Consider the following 13,162-nt stretch of genomic DNA (forward strand, 5'->3'; position numbering starts at 1 on the left):
TTCGTTTCAGGGGTAGAGTGTAGTGATTCATCAGTTGCATGCAATGCTCATTACTCCAAGTGCCCTCCTTGATGTCCATCACCCAGTTACCTCTTTTCCCGTACCCACCCCCCTCAAGCAACCCTGAGCTTGTTTCCTACAGTTAAGAGTCTTTTCTGGTTTGTGTCCTTCTCCGATTTTGCCTTACTTTATTTTTCCTTCCCTACCTCTATGATTCTCTGTTTTGTTTCTTAAATTCCACGTATGAGTGGAATCATATATTTGTCTTTCTCTAACTGACTTATTTCACTTAGCATAATAGCCCTCTAGTTCCATCTACATCATGGCAAATGGCAAGATTTTATCCTTTTTGATGGCTGAGTAATACTCCCTTGTAGATATACACCACTTCTTCTTTATCCATTCGCCTGTCAATAGACATCTGGGCTCTTTCCATATTTTGACTGTTGTGGACATTGCTGCTATAAACATTGGGGGAGCTCGCTTTCCTTTATGTTTCCTGTTAGGGTGGGACACATACGAGTTTATTTTGGGAGATTTGGGGGACAAAATGAAGCGGTGGCCACTTCGTAGCTTAAACACACGGTGGCTTTTTTGTGTGGATTCACCTTATTGACACAAAGTGGGAGCTGGGTTTGGAACTGTTCCACTTTTTGCTGGGTCCTCCTTTGGCTCCTCTGACTCCTGGGCCAGGTTGTGTGAATTTAGTTCTGTGATGAAGTGTCTTGGCCTCTACAGAATACCCATTCCGTCAAGGTCAGAAGAAATAGGAACTGACAAAGGTTTTAGCCTCTCCTTGGGGGGGCCAGCTCATGCTTGTGTGTTCCACTTTGGGTTTGTTCTCTGATGCTTTACATTACGTCCAGCTTGCTGTCCTGATTACTTACACTGCAGACCTCAGGTTTCAGCATCAGACCTAAAGATAACAGCTTTACAGAGAATCCTTAACCAATTCCTACAATTGTGTAAGGGAAAATCTCTGTAGAAAATCCCTTATAAGTTACATGCATATACCTACAAGCGCACATACAGACACACACATAGTAGTTCTACTACTTTGAAGCCTGACTGACACACTTTGAAGTAGAATTTAACAAAAAAAAAAGGAGGTAGATTTCCACTACTGGCCAAAATGATATGATAGGGATATAACAGAAAATAATTTATTTTCCCACCAGAAAAAACCCTTAAAAATGGACAAAAGATATGAAATAACAGTTTTAAGTTTAAAGTAATTGGCCATTAAGTAATTAAGGACAATGACTCCTGATAAATGAGGTGAACCCCATGCTTGTGTGGCATACGGTCCGCAGTGGGTTTCCAGGCCATGGTGTAAGGAGAGGGAACCCAGGTGGAACCTGAAAAACTGAGGAGATGGAGTGGAAGTCTGGGGAGACTACGGCAACTAGAGTTTGGAAGACAGAGTACTAGATAGGAGAGATGTATATAGAGAGGACTCCACGGACAAACAGAAGTTCCCCCCAGTACTAATGTGCACATACATTTGAGGAAACTACCGAAGGCTAAGGAATTAACCACACAAAAAGACTGGAACACAGAGCTAGAAATAGTACCTGATCCCTTAGTCAAACTGGTAAAACTTCACAATTCATGGGACATTGGCTAGACTCTTGAGGTTCTTTTTTTTTTTTTTTAAGATTTTATTTATTTATTTGTCAGAGAAAAGAGCAAAAGCAGGGGGAGCAGCAGCCAGAGGCAGAAACAGGCTCCTCGCTGAGCAAGGAGCCTGATGCAGGACTCAGTTCCAGGACCCTGAGATCGTGACTTGAGCTCAAGGCAGACGCTTAACCGACTGAGCCACCCAGGTGTCCTGAGTATTGAGGTCTTATCTTAGTAGTGGAGGGTATTTAGACTCAGACTGAACACTGCTCTCAGTCTACCTGGAGTATCATAAAAGCCAGATCCTAAAGGACCCAACTGTTTCCATATAACTTAACTATGTCTGAGAAAAATGCCCAGTAATATTTGTGAGTTACAAAAACAATAAATACCCAATAAGTTAAAATTTATAATCTTGGGCATCCAGCAAAAAATTACTAGGTATGAAAAAAGGAGGAAAACATAAATCATAATGAAATGAAAAAAAAATCAAGCAATTGAAAGCAATCCCAAGGTAACACAGATGTTGGAATTAGAAGACAAGGACATTAAAACAGTTATAACTATATTCTGTATGTTCAAAAAGTTTGGTAAAAACATGGATAATATAAAAGACAAAAATCAGATCTCGAGATGAGAACTGTACAATTTGAAATAAAAATATACTAGATGAGATTGACAACAAATTAGACATTGCAGAAGAAAAAAAATAGTAAACTTGAATATGTAGCAATAGAAGCCATCCCAAATGACACACTCAAGAAAAGGCATCCAAATAAATTAATAAATGAAATTCTGTCACATACCAGAATATGGATGAATGTTGAGGACATTCTGCTAAGTGAAATAAACCAGCCAAAAAAGAAAAATACCATATGATTTCACTTATATGAAGTATCTAAATTCACAGAAACAGAAAGTAGAATGGTTATTGCCAGAGACTGGGGGAGGGAGAAAAGGAAGAGTTGTTTAATGGGTATAAAGTTTCAGATTTGCAAGATGAAAAATTTCTGGAGATCCATTTCACAACAATATAAAGATACTGAACATTACTGAACTATACACTTAAAAATGGTTAGTATGGTTTTTTTTTTTCAAAGATTATTTTTTATTTGACACAGAGAGAGAGTGAGAGCACAAGCAGGCAGAATGGCAGGCAGAGGGAGAGGGAGAAGCAGGCTTCCTGCTGAGCAGAGAGCCCGATGCGGGGCTCTATCCCAGGACCCTGGGATCATGACCTGAGCTGAAGGCAGAGGCTTAACTGACTGAGCCACCCTAGTGGCCCCCAAAATGATTAGGATGTTAAATATTATGTTATATGGACTTTTACCATAATAAAAAACTATCGTAGAGAAATAATCAGAAACATGCAAAGAGATTTTTATGCAAGAATGTTTATTGCTATATAATTTGTAATATCAGCCCAAAAAGGTAACAACTTTAATGCACAATTTGGAATTGGTTAAATACATTTGACACATCCATACTCTCAATAGTACATAATACAATTTAGTTATTAAAAGTCATGTTTGCAAAAAAAAATAATTGGTTAAGGCAAATAATAGCAATGTAATGTGATGTTTGTAGTTTATATAGAAGACAAATATATGATGATAGCACAAAGATGAAAATGGATGTATATTGTAAATTTCCTATACTATATGAGAAGTGGTAAAATATGACTTCAAGGTAGACAGTGATATGTTAAAAATACCTGCTATGAACCCTAAAGCAATGTCTTAAAAAAAACCCGACAAATAAATCAAACAATATAGCTAATAAATCAATAAAGGGGATAAAGTAGAATCATTTTTAAAACCCAATTAATTCAAATAGAAGGCAGAAAAAAGAAGAAAGGGAAACAATGAACCAAGAAGACCAGCAGAAAACAAATAGCAAGATGGTAGATTTAAATAAAATTCATATCAATAATCACGTTATTAATAAACAGTCTGAACAACTCAAGTAAATGGTAGAGATTGTCAGCATAAGAAAAAACCGAAGACCCAACTACGTGTGGTCTACAGTAAACTCACCTTAGATATAAAGACACAAATAAGTTTAAGTATAAGAATAGAAAAAAAAATACATCCTCCTAACACTAATCAAAATGAAACTGAAATGGTGGCTTTAATTTCAAACAAAGTAGACAGCAGAGCAGCAAACACAAAGAAGCCTTGAGAAGTATGATCGAGCAAAAAATATGACTAACAGGGGTGCCTGGGTGGCTCAGTGGGTTAAAGCCTCTGCCTTTGACTCAGGTCATGATCCCAGGGTTCTGGGATTGAGCCCCACATGGGGCTCTCTGCTCAGCAGGGAGCCTGTTTCCCCCTCTCTCTCTGCCTGCCTCTCTGCCTATTTGTGATCTCTCTCTCTCTCTCTCTGTCAAATAACTAAACAAAAAATATTTTAAAAATATGACTAACTTGACTTAATTGATATTTATGGAACACTATACCTGCAAACATCAGAATATATATTTCAGGTGATCATTTGCCAAAATAGACAATATTCTGAGTTATAAAACAAGTCAATACATATAAAATCATTTAGATAATATAATGAATGTCATCTTACCACAATGGAAAATTAAATTAGAAATCAGTAACAGAAAGATACCTATGAATACCTGCATATTTGGAAACTAAATAATACTACATCTAAATATTTCATGAGTTAAAGAAGGAATTAAATGGGAAATTAGAAAGCATTTTGAAGGGAATTAAAATAAAAGCACAATATAGCAGAATGATTGAGGTGTAGCTAAAGCCCAAGCTTACTTAGAGGAAAATTTAAACATGTTTAAATATATTGTTTAAATCTAAACATACCTGAAATTTTATAGAACTAAATGTTTACATTAGAATAGAGGAAAGGTCCAGTTCGATGACCTGAGTTTCCACTTTAAGAACCCCCCAAAAAAGAATCCAAAAATATAAGAACTAATTAAATGCAAAATAATTTTTAAAAATCAGAACAGAGGGAGTGCCAAGATGTCGTTCCCCAAGTACGAGCCGTCGCCTCTGGCTACCCTACCCTCTACCCTCGACCCGGCCGAATACAACGTATCTCCGGAAGCCCGGAAGGCGCAAGCCGAGCGGTTGGCCATAAGATCCCGACTTAAACGGGAGTATCTGCTTCAGTACAACGACCCCAAACGCCAAGGGCTCATCGAAGATCCTGCATTGCTTCGTTGGACCTATGCAAGATCGGCAAACATCTATCCCAATTTCAGACCCACTCCCAAGACCTCGCTCTTAGGAGCTCTGTTTGGAATGGGGCCCCTTTTGTTCTGGTTTTATGTATTCAAAACTGACAGAGATAGGAAAGAAAAACTTATCCAGGAAGGAAAATTGGATCGAACATGGAATATTTCATACTAAGTCTGGTAGTGATGACTCTCTGTATTATTGTTTAAATAAATCTTCTATTAATCATTAAAAATTTTCTTATTATTAAAAAAAAAATCAGAACAGAAATCAATGAGGTAGGAAACAGTAAAACTACAATAGAGGAAAATCAGTGAACTCTAAAGCGGGTCTTTAAGGAAATCAGTGAAATTGATAAACCTCCAGGCAGACTCACCAGGGGAGAAGAAGTGAAAAGACACAAATTAGCAATATAAAGAATGAGAGATGGTACATCATTGCAGATTCATACAGACATTAAAATGCTTTAAGGAAATATTATGAACAACTTTATGCTGCAAAAATATCAGTGCAGAGTATATTTTGACATATCAAGATACACTGTTTCTGCTAAACCTGGATCTGCACATCATCATTGGTGTTCCAGTTTGGGTTCTCCAGAAACAGATGCTGAAATGGAGTTAGGGTGTCAGATGTTTGTCAGGTATCAACACCCACGAAAGGCAGAGGAAGTAGCCTTGGGCCAGTGGAGAGGCTGGAATATGATATAGGCCAAAGACTTCGGTGACCCAGCAAAGGGCTTTGGCATGAGTACTGCCAATTAGCATGGCCCTGGGTCAGACTCACTCAGTTCCTACATGTGGGCTGCCACAGGAAGGGTGTAACTTGGGCAAAGAGAGATGGTTGCTGAGACACACTTTGAGAACACTGACAGCTACCTAGGGTCCGCTGACTGCCCTTCCCAGAGCTGAGCAGCAACCTTTTCCTCGAAGAGGCAGCTAGGTAGTATATGTTTTTGTCTACCACAATATACTACCTGTGCCACTGCTTCTTTCTTTATATTTGGGGGGCAGATTCTACAAGACTCTATAAGATCTTTCCTCCTAAGGGGAAACTTAGAAGAGGGAGGTCAGTGTTATAAACACAAGCAACACTGTAGACATTGGTCTTGGGTTCACAATTAATAGTCAATATCTCCTTCCTCCACCTTCCATTTTAAGATCCATTTATCCCCAGTTACTACCTCTGTTGTCTCAGTGGCTTACCTAGAGGTATGACCCGGACCTTAGTCCTTGAGTGGCCTCAATCACCTCACTAGGTCCTTCTCAGTTCAAGACCTCAGTTCAGGTCGCTGTACCTGTCCATTTAGAGTCATAACCGGGAAAGGTAGTACCTAGAAATATTCAAGTGGATCACCTGGGTTCCAAATACATACCTGTAGGGAAATGGATCAACCATAGCACGCTGGGAACCTTCATGTATCTGTGTAGGCCACATGGGTAAGGCTCAACCCTATCTTGCAGGAGGATGCCACAAACCAGGTGCTTATCTACCTCCCTGGTTCCAATGAGGTATGGACTGTCTACCTTGGCCTTCTTAGCATATAGATAAAGGCTCTAACATTTCTTAGCTGCAGTTTAGAATTGGTTCCTCCACAACAGAGTGCTCTATCAGTCTGTTACCTGACCCCTGTGGTTCAGGAGTCATTCTGTGAGATTAGGGATGTGGGGAGCTGACATTGAGCTGATCCTGCTTATACTATCTATGTCAGTAATGAAGTGTGTGTATCTAGTTGGTCTTTTCCCCTCGCTGGACAGATCTTTGACAGAGTAGTAACCCAACCTAGTGGCTGCTTCTGCTTAGAGACTTCTTGATCCTCCAATCATTCCTCCCTGTTTCCATTGCGCAATAGTAGCCCTGTCTCCTGATGGTCAGGGTCAACTGACCAAGTTAAAATGGTGACTCTTCTTGCCTGCTGGACTGTGGACACTAGGAGATCAAAATGCCTGGGTGGCAGCCACAAATTATAGTTCAATGTGAACCTTTTTTTTTCCTCTATTGGATAGAGCAGTGATTCTCAGCTTGGGGCAATTCAGTCTCCCAGAGAACATTTGGAAATATCTGGAGACATTTTTGTCCATCACAGCTGGGAAGAGTGTGTTACTGTCATCTAGCCAGGGATGCTGTTAGATATCCTATAATGTATAGGACAGCCCCTGCAAACAAAGACTTATCTAGCCCCAAGTGTCATTAGGGGCAAGGTTGAGAAATCCTGGGCTAGAGTGAGCTCCCCTCAGGGCCAGCACCTCTGACCTTAGAAAGTTCAGAATTGCAGGGATGGCAAACATAAAGTTCTCCAAATGTGTCCCTAGAAGTGATGATAATTGTGGCTACTCCTGTTTCCACTTCTTGGCTCCTGAACCCATGTATCCCAATTGAAGATACACACCATGTAAAAATGTTTGATTCGATGAATTTAATGCATTCTGGAGAACAGCATTCTGTCCTCACAAAGTATTTACTTTGAATTGGTGCTTCAACTATTCCTCAGCAGGCAATTCCACTACTTTGTAAGGCTGTCAGCTTTCTGGGGGGATGTCATATGTTATGGAACCAGTAGATCTCATCATCATAGTCCCATTCTTATATTTACTCTGCTGTAAAATGGATCTCCCGGCTTAATGCAGTGTTATGTGATATGACATGCTAATCGATCAAATACTCTGTAAGATCTGAGGTAGTAGGGCGCCTGAGTGGCTCAGTGGGTTAAGCTGCTGCCTTCAGCTCAGGTCATGATCTCAGGGTCCTGGGATCGAGTCCCACATCGGGCTCTCTGCTCATCAGGGAGCCTGCTTCCTCCTCTATCTCTCTCTGCCTGCCTCTCTGCCTACTTGTGATCTCTCTCTGTCAAATAAATAAATAAAATCTTTAAAAAAAAAAAAAAAGATCTGAGGTAGTAGTGTTGACTCGGACTTTGTGATCCAGAAAGGCAAACCCATACCAGGAATGTACATCCATTGCCATGAAAACAAACTGGTGGTATGTCCAGTAATGAAGTGGCTCATTGTAGTCAACTTGTCACCAAATGGTCAGTTGGACACATAAAGTGACGATGCCATACGAGATGCTCCCTATTGGCCTAATTTGTTGATAGATTAGAGATTCAGAGGTAGCAATAGCCAGACCAGTCTTGGTAAGTATGAATCCATGCTTTTGTGCCCATCTTTAGTCTCCACCTCTACCCTTAAGGCCGTCTTTTTCCTGTGCTCAACATGCTAGCACCGAAGTGACGGGCTGATGTCAACTGACCAAGTCATTTGTTTACTTGGTTTTTTAGTACCTCTTCTATGGTAGACACTGTCTGTGAGCATTAACAAGTGATACAAAGATCTTCACACTTTGTAAGCATTGCCATACGTTCATCCACATCCCAGACTCTTTTGCCTGCAATTTTTTAGTCATTTTCCTTTCAGCTTCCTAATCAGAAGGCCAAGCCATGTACCCTCTGCCCATAAATCTGTAACCATCTAATCTTTTAAAAACATCATTGGGACATCTGGGTGGCTCAGTCAGTTGAACATCCGATGCTTGGTCTCAACTCAGGTCATGATCTCGGGATCATGAGATCAAGTCCCACGAGGGGCTCTGTGCTCGGCATTGAGTCTACTTGAGATTCTTTCTCTCCCTCTCACTCTGCCCCTCACCCCCCACTCTCTCTCTCAAATAACAAATAAATCGTTAAAAGGGTCATTATAAATGTATTTAACATCCCCAATATAGTACAGAAAGATTGAACATAATAAATAGAGACATGGGAAATATGAAAAGGATCCAAATCAAACTTGTGGAAATGAAAACTGCAGTATCTGAGATGAAATAAGCACTGTATTTTTGATTAATGATAGATTGTCAGGTGTGGAGGAAAATATTAGTGTATTTGAAGATAAAACAATAGAAAATAGTTGAAATGAAATGCAGATAGAAAATGAATGGAAACAAAGGTCAGTGTATCAATGAATTATGGGAGAATATAAAGCAACCTAATACATATATGTATTCAGAGTCCCTGAAGGAGAGGATGAGGTGGGAGTGGTAGCTGAAAGAATATTTGAAGAACAAATTATGGCTGAGTTATTTCCAAATTTTAGGAAGCCCACGGATCCAAGAAGATCAATGAACTCCCATCACAAGGAACATGAAAACTGTGTCAAGCACATAATATCATATGGCCTAGAAGTAGTGATAAAGAGAAAATCTTACAAACAGGGTCAGGGTTAGGGTTAGAAGGGATGCCTGGGTGGTTCAGTCTGTTAAGCATCTGCCTTCAGCTCAGATCCTGATCCCAGTGTTCCTAGGATCAAGCCCCACATCAGCATCGGCATCGGGCTCGTGCTCAGCGGGGAGCCTGCTTCCTCCTCCCTCTCTGCCTGCTTCTCTGCCTACTTGTGATCTATGTTTGTCAAATAAATAAATAAAATCTTTAAAAAAAAAACCTCTTTTTTTTTTTTTTTAAGTAGGTTCCATGCCTAGTGTGGAGCCCAACATGGGGCTTGAACTCACAACCTCACAACACTGAGATTAAGACCTGAACTGAGATGAACAGTTGGATGCTTATCCAACTGAGCCACTCAGGTGCCCCTCCCAATCAAGAATACTATACTCATCAACATATTTTTTTTTTAAAACAGGCAAAAATAAAGACTTTCGGAGTGCCTGGGTAGCTCAGTGGGTTAAACCTCTGTCTTCAGTTCAGGTCATGATCCCAGGGTCCTGGGATCGAGCCCCACATCGGGCTCTCTGCTCAGCGGGGAGCCTGCTTCCCTCTCTCTCTGCCTGCCTCTTTGCCTACTTGTGATCTCTCTCTCTCTCTGTCAAATAAATAAATAAAATCTTTTAAAAAATAAAGATTTTTTAAAAATTAAAAAAAAAGACTTTCAGGCACACAAAAGCTGAAAAAACCCTCACCAGCAGTTCCACACCACTGAACATGTTAAAGGACATTTTTCAAGCAGAATGAAAATGATGCTACTTGGAAACCTGGATCTACACAAAGGAATAAAGAGCCCTGGAAATGGTAACTACATGATTAAATATATATGATTAATTTTATTGTTATTTAAATCTCTTTGTAAAACAATTGTTTAAATAAAAATAATAACAATATGTTGTGGGACTTATGACATATGAATAAGTAAAATGTATAATAGTAGCCAAAAGGTCTGGATGGGGAAAATGGAAATATACTATAGTAAGGCTCATATACAATACATGAAATGGTAAAATATGACTTGAAGGTAGGTTGTGATGTTAAAGATGTAAACTCTAAACCAGTGGTTCTCAGTCAGGGGTGATTTGGGGCCCTGGAGGACATTCAACAGTGTCTGGAGATATGTTTGGTTTCCAAAACTGGTATTTATAGGACAGAGGCCAGGGATGGTGCAAAATGCATGGGACAGTCACCAAAACAATTATCTGGCCCCAGATGTCAACAATGCTGGGAGAAACCTGCTATAAATCCTAAAGCAACCATTGAAATAGAACCTTTCTTGCAGAAATTAACAAGCAGAGCCAAAAATTTAGATAGAAGTAAAAAGGATGCATAAAAAGAAGAACAAAGTTGGAAGATTCCTACTTCCTAATCACAACTTGATACAAAGCTATAGTAATTTAAAGAGTGGTAACTCAAGGGACATTTGCGTGACCTGCCTTCAACTCAAGTCATGATCCCAGGTTCTGAGATTAAGCCCTATGTCTCCCCGCTCAGCGGGAAGCCTGCTTCTCCCTCTCCCTCTGTTGCTCCTGCTTGAGCTCTCTTGCTCTCTGTCAAATAAATAAATAAAATCTTTTAAAAAATGCAATAACTCAAAATGGTCATAGATCTAAATGTACCAGCAGAAGCTCTAAAACACCTAGAAGAAAACACAGGAGTAAACTTCATGACCTTGAGTTAGGAAAGAGTTTCTTAGATATGAGACCAAAAGCACAAGCAACCAAAGAAAAAATACATAAACTGTACTTTGCCTAAATTAAAACTTTTTTACTTCAAAGGATTCTATCAAGACTTGAAAAGACAATGCATAAAATGGGAGAAAATTTATGTAAATCTTGTGCTTGATAAGGGTCTCATATCCAGACCATAAATAGCTCTAACAAAAATAGTAAAAAAGACAACCGAACTAAAAATGAGCACAGAATCTGAATAGATATCTCTCCAAAGAAAATATCCAAATGGCCAATGAGCACATGAAAAAAATGTTCAACATTTTTTGCAAAATGCAAATCAAAACCACAATGAGATGCCCCTGTACACGCAGTAGGATGACTATAATTTAAAAAATGGATAGTAACAAGTGTAGGCAAGGATATGGAGAAATTGGAACTCTCATATATTGCTGGTGGGACTGTATAGTGGTGCAGCTGCCTTGGAAAATGGCCTGGCAGTTCCACTAAAAGCTAAACAAGAAGTTGCCATATGACCCATAAATTTCTGTCCCTCTGTCTTTTTGATGGATAGATAGGTGGATAGATAGATAGGTGGATGGATAGATAGACAGATAGATAGATAATAGATAGATATTCTCATTCCCATTGGCAATCACTCTATTCCACCCCCCTCCAGCCCCTCCCTGGCAACCACTGATCTGTTTTGTGTCTTTATGGATTTGCCTATTCTGGACATGTCATCTACATGGGATGATATATGTGGCCTTTTTTTCTGGCTTCTTTCACTTAGCATCATGTTTTGAGGTTCATCTGTGCTATAGCATGAATCTGTAGTTCAGAGCTTTTTTAACTGAATAATATTCCATTATATGGATATGACACACTTTGTTTATTCATTCTTCAGTTGATGGACATTGAGTTATTTCCACTTTTTGGTTATTATGAATAATACTGCTATGAACATTCTTTTTTTTTTTTTAAGATTTTATTTATTTATTTGACAGAGAGAGATCACAAGTATGCAGAGAGGCAGGCAGAGAGAGAGAGAGGAGGAAGCAGGCTCCCCGCGGAGCAGAGAGCCCGATGTGGGACTCAATCCCAGGACCCTGAGATCATGACCTGAGCCGAAGGCAGAGGCTTAACCCTCTGAGCCACCCAGGTGCCCTGCTATGAACATTCTAATACTAGCTTTTGGGTGGACATTTGTTTTCAGTGGTCTTTGGTGTGTATCTAGGAGTGGAATTTCTGGGTCATATGGTAAAATCTATGTTTAACCTTTTGAAGAACTGTTGAACTTTTTTCCAAAGTGCTTCACCATTTTACATTCACTCCAACAGTTTATGAGAGTTTTAATTTCTCCATATCCTCAACAACACTTGTTATTGTCCTTTCTTTTAATAGCTATTGTAGTGGATGTGAAATAGTCTCTTACTGTGGTTTTGATATGCACTTCCCTAATGACTAATAATGTTTAACATCTTTTCAAATGCTTATTAGTCATTTGTATAGCTTTTTAGGAGAAATACCTATTTAGACTCTTTGCATACTTTTGTATTTAAGAAACCATTGTTTAATCCGAGGTCACAAAGATTGATGTCTATATTTCTTCTAAGAGTTTTATAATTTTAGCTCTTACATTTAGGTCTTTGATAGATTCAGGGTTAATTTTTGCATATGATGTGAGGTAAGGGTCCAAATTATCATTTTGGCATGTGGACTGTCCCAGCGCCATTTGTTGAAGAGACTATTCTTTGTTGAATAAATGTAGCACTAATTTCAAAAATCAACTGGCCATAGATGTATGGGTTTATTTTTGGACTCTCAGTTCTATTCCATTGTTCTATATGTCTGTCCTTATGACAGTAGCACACTGTTTTAATTTCTCTAGAGTTGTAGTAAGTTTTGAAATTGGGATGTATGAGTCTTCCAGATTTGTTCTTTTTCAAAATTATTTTGGCTTTCCCTGGGTCCCTTACATTTCCAAATTAATTTTGGATTAGCATATCAATTTCTGGGGGGGAAAAGGAAGTTGGTTTTGAAAGGATTGCATTGAATATGTAGATCATTTGGAAAGTATTGCCATTTTAGCAATATTAATCTTCTAATCTATGAACATGGCTGTCTTTTCATTTAGCTCTTTTATTTCAACAATGCTATGTAGTTTTCAGTGCACAAGTCTTGCATTTCGTTTGTTACTCTTTTCCTAAGTATTTTATTTTTATGCAATTGTAAATGGAACTGTTTTGTTAATTTCTTTTTTTTTAATTGTTCACTGCTATTGCATAGAAAGACAACTGATTTTTGTATATTGATCTTTTATCTTGCAATGTTGAATTTATTTATCAGTTGTAAGATACTCTTTTAGTAGATTTCTTGGGAATATATTCCTATATACAAGACGATATCTTCAGCTGGAGGATTGGAGAGGGAAAAGATGTCACCCTTATCCT

At 38.9% G+C, this 13,162-nt stretch overlaps 1 protein-coding gene across 1 annotated transcript; it reads left to right on the forward strand.

Annotated features, from left to right (window-relative positions):
• Positions 1-4,605: 4,605 nt before the first annotated feature.
• LOC132006947 (NADH dehydrogenase [ubiquinone] 1 beta subcomplex subunit 4) lies at positions 4,606-5,074 on the forward strand. Its single transcript, XM_059385083.1, has one exon. It carries the CDS (start codon positions 4,614-4,616, stop codon positions 5,001-5,003), a length of 390 nt encoding a protein of 129 aa, XP_059241066.1. The 5' UTR covers positions 4,606-4,613; the 3' UTR covers positions 5,004-5,074.
• The last annotated feature ends 8,088 nt before the right edge of the window (positions 5,075-13,162 follow it).

This window comes from Mustela nigripes, chromosome X (genome assembly GCF_022355385.1).
Source record: "Mustela nigripes isolate SB6536 chromosome X, MUSNIG.SB6536, whole genome shotgun sequence".
NCBI classification, from domain to species: Eukaryota; Metazoa; Chordata; class Mammalia; order Carnivora; family Mustelidae; genus Mustela; species Mustela nigripes.

Bases quoted from the DNA above. Each gene is read 5' to 3' on its own strand.
- LOC132006947 (XM_059385083.1), top strand. From the start codon at position 4,614: ATGTCGTTCCCCAAGTACGAGCCGTCGCCTCTGGCTACCCTACCCTCT.